At 48.4% G+C, this 13,211-nt stretch overlaps 1 protein-coding gene across 5 annotated transcripts in view; it reads left to right on the top strand.

Moving 5' to 3' along the window:
* Positions 1–13,211, top strand: part of DSTYK (dual serine/threonine and tyrosine protein kinase) — a 403,908-nt gene that overhangs the window by 320,945 nt on the left and 69,752 nt on the right. For 4 of the 5 annotated variants that reach the window (XM_063955101.1, XM_063955100.1, XM_063955102.1 and 1 more), the window contains one exon: positions 238–351. The exons of the other annotated variant lie outside the window; for it this stretch is intronic. In XM_063955101.1, the coding sequence (XP_063811171.1) occupies positions 238–351 (114 nt within the window). The remainder of the gene's footprint in view (positions 1–237; positions 352–13,211) is intronic. 5 annotated transcript variants of the gene reach the window in all.

The raw sequence follows: 13,211 nt of genomic DNA, 5'->3' as shown, positions 1-13,211 counted from the left end.
GGACAAGTCGGTACAGCCCGGTGCTGGTTTTCAGTCTTGCAGAAGGACCCCATTATCACCCTTTCTTTTTTTTTTCTTTTTTTTGTTAATTCAAGAAAAGTTTTATATATAATCTCTGCCCTGGACAAGCTAAAGAGCCTGGTCTGGGGAAGAAATTGTAATAGAGCTAATAAAATAAGCACTCTTGTATCCTTCGTTTTTTTGGGGCTCTTCATGAAGGCTGTGTTTTCTCCTCAGGCTGGACTTCCAGAAGAAACATTGTTACAGATTGCTTTAGATGTGGTGGAGGGCATCCGGTTTCTGCACAGCCAGGGCCTGGTCCACAGAGACATCAAACTGAAGAATGTTTTGGTAAGAATTAATAAGCATATATTTGGAAGTCATTCTAAGGGCCCAATTCAATTAGCAGCAATGACGCTGTTTTACGATAAAAAGGCGCTAATTTACCATAAATAACAGCAAATTCTCAATTGTCCACAAAAACGATTTCACTGTAATTTTACCATGAATTTCAGTTCGCCAACTCTGGAGAATATCCCTATTTTAAGAAACAAATGTTGGCATTTCTTTCTGAACCCCTGGGACAACTCCCTGAATGACCAATTAGGCACTTAGAAGTTTTTGATTATTTTTACTTGGCCAATAATGAGATGTAATTTTTGGGGTGAAAGAGAGCAAAATTATGTAAATTGGGGTACAAGGTATGGGACAGGTTTAGTGGGATGCTTTTTGAGTGGGACATGTGTTTTTGGACTTGGTGGTGGGAGTAATCGGTCTGTTTCCACTTTTTTTTTTTTTAAAGCCTCCTAAAATTACCCAAATATGTACTTATACTATTTCTCTAACGTCCTAGGGCATACCGGGATGGCCTTAGTACCATGGGGTATAGATGGTTCCTATTAGCGCCTTGGCACTTTAATTGAGTTTAGAAAATGTGCCTGAAGGAGCCGGTCACATCCTCTGGAGCTCCAGAGAGTTTTCTGCATTTATTTTCATGTTTGTTATTTTCAGGCAGGCCTGGTTATCACCAGCCAGCCTGCAGCGTGGGACTTAGGAGGGGGTAGACGGACGTACGTTACCAACCTCTTATGGGGTTTAATGGTTCTTATCCCCGCTGACAGGACATAGCTCCTGGGGGAACTATTCGCAAGTCACTTAAGGTGAGCGTACGTTTCCGCAGCATGCCGCCACCTCTAACAGAGCTGAAGACACAGAGTGGTGAGTACAGAGCCGTCCTCCCGGGTCGCCTGCTCCATTGGCGGCATCAGGGTACAGAGACGCACGGCTCCATAAAACCCTGTTTTCTTAGATTATAGATACATGCCAGTATAAAAAAAGCGGGAAGACCGCACGCCATTGAAGGGGCGGGGCTTCTGGTCTGCGTAACCAGACGCGCCATTTTCACTGCATTCAGACGCTGGATGCAATGAAGCGCTTCTCCCCCAGGACTCCCCACAGCACCTCAACGGTACCAGGGGGGGTTATAGTGGGTCGGAGCTTAATATCTACTAAGTCCTCTAGTTTACTTAGTCTGCTGCCCAGCGAAGCATTGCTTTTAGCTATAGGGGCAAGAGTGCTCTCTCCTTTCTATCTCTGCTAGCAGAAAGTTTGGGTTAACTGTGAATTTAATCTTTTCCTCTGTGTGTGAGCATTTCTCTGACGTCCTAAGTGGATGCTGGGACTCCGTAAGGACCATGGGGATTAGCGGCTCCGCAGGAGACTGGGCACAACTAAAGAAAGCTTTAGGACTACCTGGTGTGCACTGGCTCCTCCCACTAAGACCCTCCTCCAGACCTCAGTTAGATTCTTGTGCCCGGCTGAGCTGGATGCACACTAGGGGATCTCCTGAGCTCCTAGAAAGAAAGTATATTTTAGGTTTTTTATTTTACAATGAGATCTGCTGGCAACAGACTCACTGCAGCGAGGGACTAAGGGGAGAAGAAGCGAACCTACCTAACTGGTGGTAGCTTGGGCTTCTTAGGCTACTGGACACCATTAGCTCCAGAGGGATCGACCGCATGGAACCGGCCATTGATGTTCGGTCCCGGAGCCGCGCTGCCGGCCCCCTTACAGAGCCAGAAGCAAGAAGAGTCCGGAAAATCGGCGGCAGAAGACATCAGTCTTCACCAAGGTAGCGCACAGCACTGCAGCTGTGCGCCATTGCTCCTCATACACACTTCACACTCCGGTCACTGAGGGTGCAGGGCGCTGGGGGTAGGGGCGCCCTGAGCAGCAATAAAAACACCTTAGCTGGCAAATATATCACAATATATAGCCCCAGAGGCTATATATGTGATAAATACCCCTGCCAGAATTCATTAAAAAGCAGGAGAAAAGTCCGTGAAAAAGGGGCGGAGCTATCTCCCTCAGCACACTGGCGCCATTTTCTCTTCACAGTGCAGCTGGAAGACAGCTCCCCAGGCTCTCCCCTGTAGTTTTCAGGCTCAAAGGGTTAAAAAGAGAGGGGGGGCACTAAATTTAGGCGCAATATTGTTTATACAAGCAGCTATTGGGGGAAAAATCACTCAGTTATAGTGTTAATCCCTGCATTATATAGCGCTCTGGTGTGTGCTGGCATACTCTCTCTCTGTCTCCCCAAAGGACTTTGTGGGGTCCTGTCCTCAGTCAGAGCATTCCCTGTGTGTGTGCTGTGTGTCGGTACGGCTGTGTCGACATGTGGGATGAGGAAGGTTACGTGGAGGTGGAGCAGAGGTGTCACAACTGAGGGTTTAGGCTGACGGGAAGAAGCCTCAGTTGTAGGGGCTGGAATGAAGTTAAACTTAGATGGTTTAATCAGACCCCTGGACATGTAAGTGTGGAAGGAAACCCGAAGGTGTGACCATGACAAGCAGGTTAAAAGTCAAATGAAAGTTTATTAAACAGACTCCGTATAAACACAAAAGCGTTCACAGTCAGAATTAGCAGTGGCAGATAATACAGTTCCTGGATCACTAAACCATAAAAGGTATAACAGAGCATTGGTAGGTTGCAGAACAGATGTTATAGTCCTTGGGTAGAATAACCTTACCAGGCCAGGCTGTAGTAGTGGAGACAACCAAGGAACACGCCAGTAGGTGTATAAGATGATGCTGGTAACTGGAATGCACTGTAGGAGTCACTGGACGGAACCAGCCAGATGGTGGAGACACGGAGTTAAAACTGAAAGATGCTAGGGTGCGTGGAAACAGATGAAATGAAGAGTGGTTACCGGTGGTAGTGGATACTGCTGGTAAGTAGAAATCCGCTGGGAGAACACCGGCTCTTTAAGGAGGCTGAATTCTGTTGGAAGCAGGTTGCTGGAAACAGATGGGTTAATAGCTGAAAGCTTGGAAGCTGGAAGCAAACAAAGTAATAGCTGAAAGCTGAATCAGTCACAGAGGATTGCAGAGTCAGGCTGCACCGCAGGATGGAAAGCAGGTGCGGGTCTCTTTGTGGATGCTGGAACCTGGAGAAACAAACCACAGGAGAGAGAGACTGGAACATGGTATGACATTCAAAGCACTGACATCTATCTGGCCCAGACACAGGATACTTATACCTGCTGCTATGCAGGCATTGGCTGGGCAATTATGCAGATTCCAGAGACGGTGGATTGGAGGAATTGGAGCATGTGATCAAATCCAACATGGCTGCGCCCATGCTGGAACCCGGAGGGAAAACCTGGTTTGGAATGAAATATACAAACATAGTGATAATGGCGGCGCCGGCCACGGAGGGCAGGAGACGTCATATAACAGTTACATGCTGAGACACATGAAGGACAGCGGAGACTGTGGGAGGCATGATAAATCACTCTGAGAGCACGCAGCAATAACACAGGAATGGCGGTGGAGGCCGCAGAGGACGGGAGACGCCATGTTGGATTCAAACATGGCGCCGCTGTGGTAGTGTCTCAGAATGACAGGAGGGATGTGCAGAGTGTTGACACAGATGAGATCCGGATTTGGAACGCTGGGCCAGTCTCAGAAGACACCTAAACGGCAGGTTATGGCGTCCAGATACCCGGATCGTGACAAGAGGCAGATAAATGGGATGTCGCCCCCTGTGGGGCCGACACCAGAGTGGATGGATAGGTGGAAGGTATTAACCGACAATGTCAACTCCTTACATAGAAGGCTGGATGACGTAAAACAGCTGTGAGACAGCCGGCTTCTCAGCCCGCGCCTGCCCAGGCATCTCAAAGGCCATCAGGGGCTCAAAAAAGCGCCCGTTACCTCAGATGGCAGACACAGATGTCGACACGGAGTCTGACTCCAGTGTTGACGAGGTTGAGACATATACACAATCCACTAGGAACATCCGTTACATGATCGCTGCAATGAAAAATGTGTTACGCATTTCTGACATGAACCCAAGTACCACATAAAAGGGGTTTTATTTTTGGGGAGAAAAAGCAGCCAGTGTTTTGTTCCCCCATCAGATGAATGAATGAAGTGTGTAAAGTTGCGTGGGTTCCCCCGATAAGAAACTGGTAATTTCTAAAAAATTACTGATGGCGTAACCTTTCCCGCCAGAGGAAGTTGGGAGATATCCCTTAGGGTGGATAAGGCGCTCACACGTTTGTCAAAAAAGGTGGCACTGCCGTCTTAGGATACGGCCACCTTGAAGGAGCCTGCTGATAAAAAGCAGGAGGCTATCCTGAAGTCTGTATATACACACTCAGGTTATATACTGAGACCTGCAATTGCCTCAGCATAAATAGTGCTGCTGCAGCGTGGTCTGATACCCAGTCAGATAATATTAATACTCTAAGACATAATAGTTTGCTAACATAGAGCATATAAAAGACGTCGTCTTAGATATAAAGGATGCACAGAGGGATATTTGCCGGCTGGCATCCAGAATTAATGCAATGTTCATTCTGCCAGGAAGGTATTAGAAACCCGGCAGTGGACATGTGATGCTGCCTATAAAAGGCACATGGAGATTCTGCCTTATAAGGGTGAGGAATTGTTTGGGGATGGTCTCTGGGACCTCGTATCCACAGCAACAGCTGGGAAGAAATTTTTTTACCTCTGGTTTCCTCACAGCCTAAGAAAGCACTGTATTTTCAGGTACAGTCCTTTCGGCTTCAGAAAAGCAAGCGGGTCAAAGGCGCTTCCTTTTCTGCACAGAGACAAGGGAAGAAGGAAAAAGCTGCACCAGCAGCCAGTTCCCAGGATCAAAAATCTTCCCCCGCTTCCTCTGAGTCCACCGCATGACGTTGGGACTCCACAGGTGGAGACAGGTGCGGTAGGGGCGCGTCTTGGGAACTTCAGGGACCAGTGGGCTTGCCCACAGGTGGATCCCTAGGTTCTGCAAATAGTATCACAGGGATACAGGCTGGAGTTCGAGGCGACTCCCCCTCGCCATTACCTCACATCAGCCTTGCCTGCTGCCCTCGGAGAAGGGTAGTACTGGCGGCAATTCACAAGCTGTACTTCCAGCAGGTGAAATCAAGGTACCCCTCCTTCAACAAGGCCGGGGTTACTATTCCAAAATGTTGTGGTACCGAAACCAGATGGTTCGGTGAGACCCATTCTAAAATTGAAAGCCTTGAACACTTATATACGAAGGTACAAGTTCAAAATGGAATCGCTCAGGGCGATTATTGCAAGCCTTGAGAATTTCATGGTATCACTGGACATCAAGAATGCTTACCTGCATGTCCCTATTTACCCTCTTCACCAGGAGTACCTCAAAATTGTGGTACTGGATTGTCATTACCAATTCCAGACGTTGCCGTTGGTCTCTCCCCGGCACCGAGGTATTTACCAAGGTAATGGCCGAAATAATTACCCCGTACTTGGACGATCTCCTTATAAAGGCGAGGTCCAGGGAGCAGTTGTTCGGCGGAGTAGCACTATCTCGGGAAGTGCTACAACAGCAACGGCTGGATTCTGAATATTCCAAAGTCGCAGCTGGTTCCTACGACGCGTCTACTGTTCCTGGGTATGGTTCTGGACACAGAACAGGATAAAAAGGGTTTCTCCCGGAGGAGAAGTCCAAGGAGTTGTCGTCTCTAGACAGAGACCTCCTAATACGTATAGAGGTGTCGGTGCATCAATGCACGCGAGCCCTGGGAAGGATGGTAGCTTCTTACGAAGAAATTCCATTCGCCAGGTCCCATGCAAGGATTTTTCAGTGGGATCTGTTGGACAAGTGGTCCGGGTCGCATCTTCAGATGCATCGGCGGATAACCCTGTCTCCAAGGGCCAGGGTGTCGCGGTTGTGGTGGCTGCAGAGTGCTCATCTTCTAGGGGGCCGCAGATTCGGCATACAGGACTGGGTCCTGTTGACCACGGATGCCAGCCTTCGAGGCTGGGGGGCAGTCACACAGGGAAGAAACTTCCAAGGCTATGGAAAAGTCAGGAGACTTCCCTACACATAAATATTCTGGAACTAAGGGCCATTTACAATGCCCTAAGTCAGGCTAGACCCCTGCTTCAACACCAGCTGGTGCTGATCCAGTCAGACAACATCACGGCGGTCGCTCATGTAAACCGACAGGGCGGCACAAGAAGCAGGATGGCGATGGCAGAAGCCACAAGGATTCTCCGATGGGCGGAAAATCATGTGTTAGCACTGTCAGCAGTGTTCATTCCCGGAGTGGACAACTGAGAAGCAGACTTTCTCAGAAGACACGACCTCCATCCGAAGTTTTCCAAATGATTGTACACCGTTGGGAAAGGCCACAGGTGGACATGATGGGTCTCGCCTCAACAAAAAGCTACAAAGATATTGCGCCAGGTCAAGGGACCCTCAGGCGATAGCTGTGGACGCTCTGGTAACACCGTGGGTGTACCAGTCGGTGTATGTGTTCCCTTCTCTGCCTCTCTTACCCAGGGTAATGAGAATAATAAGAAGGAGAGGAGTAAGAACTATACTCATTGTTCCGGATTGGCCAAGAAGAGCTTGGTAACCAGAACTCCAAGAAATGATCTCAGAGGACCCATGGCCTCTGCCGCTCAGACAGGACCTGCTGCAGCAGGGGGCCTGTCTGTTCCAAGATGTACCGCGGCTGCGTTTGACGGCATTGCGGTTGAACGCCGGATCCTGAAGGAAAAGGGCATTCCGGAGGAAGTTATCCCTACGCTATTTAAAGCTAGGAAAGAAGTGAACGCAAACCATTATCACCGCATATGGTGGAAATATGTTGCGTGCTGTGAGGCCAGGAAGGCCCCAAAGGAGAAATTTCAGCTAGGTCGATTTCTGCACTTCCTACAGTCAGAGGTGACTATGGGCCTAAAATTGGGTTCCGTGAAGGTCCAGATTTCGGCTCTATCGATTTTCTTCCAAAATAGAACTGGCTTCACTGCCTGAAGTTCGGACTTTTGTTAAGGGAGTGCTGCATAGTCAGCCCCCGTTTGTGCCTCAAGTGGCACCGTGGGATCACAACGTGGTGTTGGATTTCCTGAAGTCGCATTGGGTTGAGCCACTTAAATCCGTGGAGCTACAATACCTCACGTGGAAAGTGGTCATGCTGTGGGCCGTGGCATCGGCCAGGCGTGTATCAGAATTGGCGGCTTTGTCATACAAAAGCCCTTATCTGTATTTTATATGGATAAGGCGGAATTGAGGACTCGTTCCCAATTCCTTCCTAAGGTGGTATCCGTTTTTCATGTGAACCAACCTATTGTGGTGCCTGCGGCTACTTGGGACTTGGAGGATTCCAAGTTACTGGACGTTGTCAGGGCCCTGAAAAGTATATGTTTCCAGGACGGCTGGAGTCAGGAAAACTGACTCGCTATTTATCCTGTATGCACCCAACAAGCTGGGTGCTCCTGCTTCTAAGCAGACTATTGCTCGCTGGATCTGTAGCACGATTCAACTTGCACATGCTGCGGCTGGACTGCCGCACCCTAAATCTGTAAAAGCCCATTCCACGAGGAAAGTGGGCTCTTCTTGGGCGGCTGCCCGAGGGGTCTCGGCTTTACAACTTTGCCGAGCTGTTACTTGGTCGGGTTCAAACATTTTTGCAACAGTCTACAAGTTTGATACCCTGGCTGAGGAGGACCTAGAGTTTGCTCATTCGGTGCTGCAGAGTCATCCGCACTCTCCCGCCCGTTTGGGAGCTTTGGTATAATCCCCATGGTCCTTACGGAGTCCCAGCATCCACTTAGGACGTTAGAGAAAATAAGATTTTACTCACCGGTAAATCTATTTCTCGTAGTCCGTAGTGGATGCTGGGCGCCCATCCCAAGTGCGGATTGTCTGCAATACTTGTTTATAGTTATTGCCTAACTAAAGGGTTATTGTTGAGCCATCTGTTGAGAGGCTCAGTTATATTTCATACTGTTAACTGGGTATAGTATCACGAGTTATACGGTGTGATTGGTGTGGCTGGTATGAGTCTTACCCGGGATTCAAAATCCTTCCTATTTGTGTCAGCTCTTCCGGGCACAGTATCCTAACTGAGGTCTGGAGGAGGGTCTTAGTGGGAGGAGCCAGTGCACACCAGGTAGTCCTAAAGCTTTCTTTAGTTGTGCCCAGTCTCCTGCAGAGTCGCTAATCCCCATGGTCCTTACGGAGTCCCAGCATCCACTATGGACTACGAGAAATAGATTTACCGGTGAGTAAAATCTTATTTTTACTGTGCAGTATGTCTGGAAAAAAGTCTGTCAGTTATACAACACTTACGTTTTCCCCTTCACCAGAGGGTTAATTGATGTGTATACAATGTAGTGTCTCTTCTCAGGGTAGCAGTCTGCAGGAACCAGCATGGCTAAACTCCATTAAATCCACTGAGCTTGCTTTGGCCAAGCAGGAGATGCAGGATTTAAAGAAGTCTATGGCTGAGTTTGTCACTACACATTCAAACTGCAGACCAATGTCTGTCTCCTTTACTTATTCCACAAAAGCAAACAATAGCCCAAGTACTCCACTCTTATTCTGATAATGAAGATTAAGATCTGAAGGAATGGGAAGTGGATATAGATGTGGGGGACGGTACTCTGTCTCAGGGGATAAAAGATCTCATATACTCTATCAGAGAGGTCCTGAATATCTCTGATAAAGATTCAGACATGGCAGAAGAAATGTTTTTCACAGTAAAACCAAGATCTGCTGCTACTTTTCCTGTTTCCAAGGAATTAAATATGCTCTTTAAAGAGACATGGGTAAATCCTGACAAGAAAGTTCAAATTCCTTAGATGTTGTTGTCATCTTTTCCTTTCCCTCCTGAGGATAGGAAGTGTGGGAAAACCCGCCGGTAGTGGATACTTCGGTCTCCAGGTTGTCACTCAAAACTGTACTACCTGTACCAGGTGCCGTCTCCCTAAAAGACTCAGCTGATTGTAAAATTGAGACTGCTCTAAAGTGACTGTATATTGCAGCGGGTGTTGCTCAGAAACCCACTATATTGTGCGGTTGGATTACAAGAGCCATTGCTAAATGGTCAGGTAATTTAATTGATAACTTCGAGACTGTCTCAGGATGAAGTGGTCACCCTCCTGCGACATATACATGACTGCAAATCTTATGTGTAAGGCGACCAAGAAAATAGGCTTGATCAGTGCACGCGCTTCAGTTATGGCTGCGGCAGTGGGCAGCGGAGGCTGACTCCAAAAGTGAGTGGAGAACTTGCCGTTTACAGGTGAGGCTCTGTTTGGTGAAGCCATGAACAAATGGATTTATCAGACTACTCCTGGTAAATCTACCTATTTACCGACGGCAAGACAAAATTACTCAGGATCCAATCTGCAGTCCTTCAGTCCTTTCGGGTTGCCAGATTCAGGGGCAAGGCCAGGGGTGCCTCCAACTCCTCCAGAGGTAACAGAGGTAAACCTCGCAGACCAGCAGCTGCTGGTTCCCAAGAACAGAGTTCAGGTTCGGCCTTTTCTAAGCCTTCTGCATGATGGTTGGCCTCGTGCTCTGGGTTATCTGCATGTGGGTGCTCGCCTGAAATACTTCTTCAGTCAAGTCTGGGAGAATTCCTGCCAGGGTTCCTGGGTCAAGGACCTGATATCCCAGGGCTACAGGTTAGAATTCCAAACTATTCCACCTCACAGATTCTTTAGGTCAGGCTTACCAGTTTCACAAGAAACAAGAGTAACCCTGCAGAAAGCTATTCAAAAACTGTTGCAGGCGCAGGTCATTGTTCCAGTACTGACGCAACTCCAGAACAGGGGATATTACTCCAACCTATTTGTGGTACCGAAACCGGATGGTTCGGTAAGGCCAATCCTAAACCTCAAATCACTGAACCCATATTTACGTGTGTTCAAATTGAAGATGGAATCCCTAAGAGCAGTAGTCTCCGGGCATGGATGAAGGGGAGTTACTTGTGTGCCTGGATATCAAGGACGTGTACCTTCACTATCTGGCTGCCCCATCAGGCCACTACCAATTCCAGGCTGTACCTGTTGGTGTATCAGTGGCACTGAGGGTATTCACAAAGTTGATGGCACAGATGATGCTGTTGCTCCGCAAACAAGGAGTGAACATCATTCCATATCTGGATGATCTCATGATCAAGGCTGTGTCCAGAGATCAGTTGAGGGACAGCATCAGCATCACAACATGCCTGCTCACGTCACACGGATGGTTTCTCAATCTGCAGAAATCCCATCTAGAACCGAAGCAGAGACTTCAGTTCCTGAGTATGATACTGGACATAGTGTCTCAGAGGATTTTCCTTCCTATGGACAAGGCAAGGGCAATCCAGATGATGGTTCGGTCCCTCCTGAAGCCGAACAAGGTCTCGGTGCATCTTTGCATACGGTTATTCGGAAAAATGGTATCCTCCTATTGTCACAACTGAGGGCCTGAGCTGACGGAAGGCAGCCTCAGTTGTAGGGGCTGAGATGTACCGGAACCTGGGAGGTTGTATCAGACCCCTGGACATGTAAGTAACATGAAGAGAAACCGCCAGAAGGCGTGACCACGACAACTTGAGTAAAAGTCAATGATATTTATTTATGACAAACTCCATGCATCACAGTAGCAGTAAAAAGAAACATAAAAATCAGCAGAGAAATAATAATACAGTTCCTGGGTACTACAGGGTGGCAGGGGCCACAGAGCTCTGGTGGTATGAGACAGTTCTTATTATCTGCAAGTTGGAAAGTCCTTACCAGGCTCAACTGTAGCAATGAGGAAAGCCCAGGGTCGTACCAGCTGGTGTTCCAGGGAAAGCTGGACTGCTGTAGATAAAATGCTGCTGTGGGTACTGGTTAGAACCAGACAGGTGTTGGCACGGAGTGGATACTGGCTGGAACCAGTTAAATAATAAATAAAGCTTGAGAGCGATGCAATATAGATGAAATGTAGAATTTGAGAGCGGAGAAATAATAATACCGGTGGAGAGTGGTAAACTGCAGAAAGGACACCGGCCCTTTAAGAGAAGCTGAACACTGCTGGAAGCTGAGCTGGAAGCAGGTGATGTTGTAGCTGGAAACAGGTGAGTCCAGAATGGATCGGAGAGTCAGGCTACACCGCAGATGGAATGCTGGTGCGGGTCTCTATAGCAGAAGTCTGGAGACAGGAGCTGGAACCTGGAAGACAATCACAGGAGAGAGACAAACTGGAACTAGGTTTGACAACCAAAGCACTGACGCCTTCCTTGCTCAGGCACAGTGTATTTATACCTGCAGCAAGGAAGGGATAGGCTAGGCAATTATGCAGATTAATAATACTGACAACGGATTGGTAGGAAAGATCAGCTGACAGAATCCAAGATGGCTGCGCCCATGCAGACACTTGGAGGGAAGTTTGGATTGTAATCCATGTGGTCTGGAAAACAGTAATGGCGGCGCCGGCCACCGGAGACAGGAGACGCCAGGCTGACAGATGCACATCCGACCACGCGGACACAGCGGAGGCCGCGGCTGACGTAATCGCCACTCTGAATGCAGAAGCTCAGGGACGGCGGCGGAGGCCGCGGGAGACGCCATGCCAGATGTATAAGGCGTTACTGTGACTGCGTCCAGAGAGACAGGAGAGGATGCGGGAATGTGCACATCAGGATAACAGATGGGATCCGGTCCTGGAGCGCTGAGCCAGCCTTAGGAGGCATCTGATAGGTAAGAAATGGCGTCCAGATACCCGGATCGTGACACCTATGATGCAATTTAGGGCCCTGCGTTGAATCTCCCATCTTTTTCACCTTGACAAGTGGTCCGGTTCACATCTACAGATGCATCAGATGATACGTATCTCGATTTCCCTGCTGTGGTGGTTGCAGACCTCTCACCTGGTGGAGGACCGAGCCTTCAAAATTAGGATTGGATTCTCTAAACCACAGATGCAAGCCTCAGAGCTTGGGGAGCTGTAACCCAAGGGGCTCGGTTCCAAGGAAGGTGGTCAAATCAAGAAACAGTCCTTCCGATAAATATTTTGGGACTCAGGGCAATTTACAATGACCTTCTACAGTCCTCCTATCTTCTTCAAGGTCGGGTCATTCAAGTACAGTCAGACAACGCATCGGCGTTCGCGTATGTATACCGACAGGGAGTTACAAAAAGCAGAGCTGTTATGAGAGCAGTATCCAAGATACTCCTCTAGGCGGAAAACAAAATGCCAAAGCCATCTCTGCTATCTTCATCCTGGGAATGGACAACTGGGAAGCAGACTTCCTCAGCAGGCACGACCTGCACCCGGGGAAATGGGGTCTTCATCCGCAGGTGTTCAAATAACTAACACAGTGGTGGGGATGTCCCCAAATCGACAGGATGGCTTCTCGTCTCAACAGGAAACTCCTGTGTTACTGTTCCAGGACAAGGGATACGCAAGCGGCAGCTATGGACACTCTGGCGAGGCCATAGTCTTACCAGTTGGTGTACCTGTTTCCTCCAATTCCTCTACTTCCCAGTGTTCTCGAAAGAATAAGAAGGGAAGGACTTGGGGTAATTCTCATTGCCCCAGATTGGCCTTGCAGAGCCGGGTATGCAGACCTTCTGGCCATGTCAATCGAAGATCCTTAGCCTCTGCCGTTTCGAGAAGTTCTTCTACAGCAAAGGCCGTTTGTCTATCCAGACTTACCACGGCTACGTTTGACGGCATGGCAGTTGAAAGCGAGATTCTAGCCAGAAAGGGCATCCCGGCCAATGTCATCTCGACTATGATCTAGGCTAGAAAAGGGGTCACGTCGAAACATTACCAACTGATATGCAAGAGATATATCTCTTGGTGTGAAAGTCGACAGTTGTCCACTGTGGATTTCGAACTGGGCCATTTACTGCATTTCCTTCAGTCGGGAATGGACATAGGCCTACGTTTGGCCTTTCTTAAAG

This window comes from Pseudophryne corroboree, chromosome 2 (assembly GCF_028390025.1).
Source record: "Pseudophryne corroboree isolate aPseCor3 chromosome 2, aPseCor3.hap2, whole genome shotgun sequence".
Classification (NCBI taxonomy): Eukaryota; Metazoa; Chordata; class Amphibia; order Anura; family Myobatrachidae; genus Pseudophryne; species Pseudophryne corroboree.
Note: the sequence above shows the minus strand (reverse complement) of the source record. Positions and strands in the feature narration are given on the sequence as shown.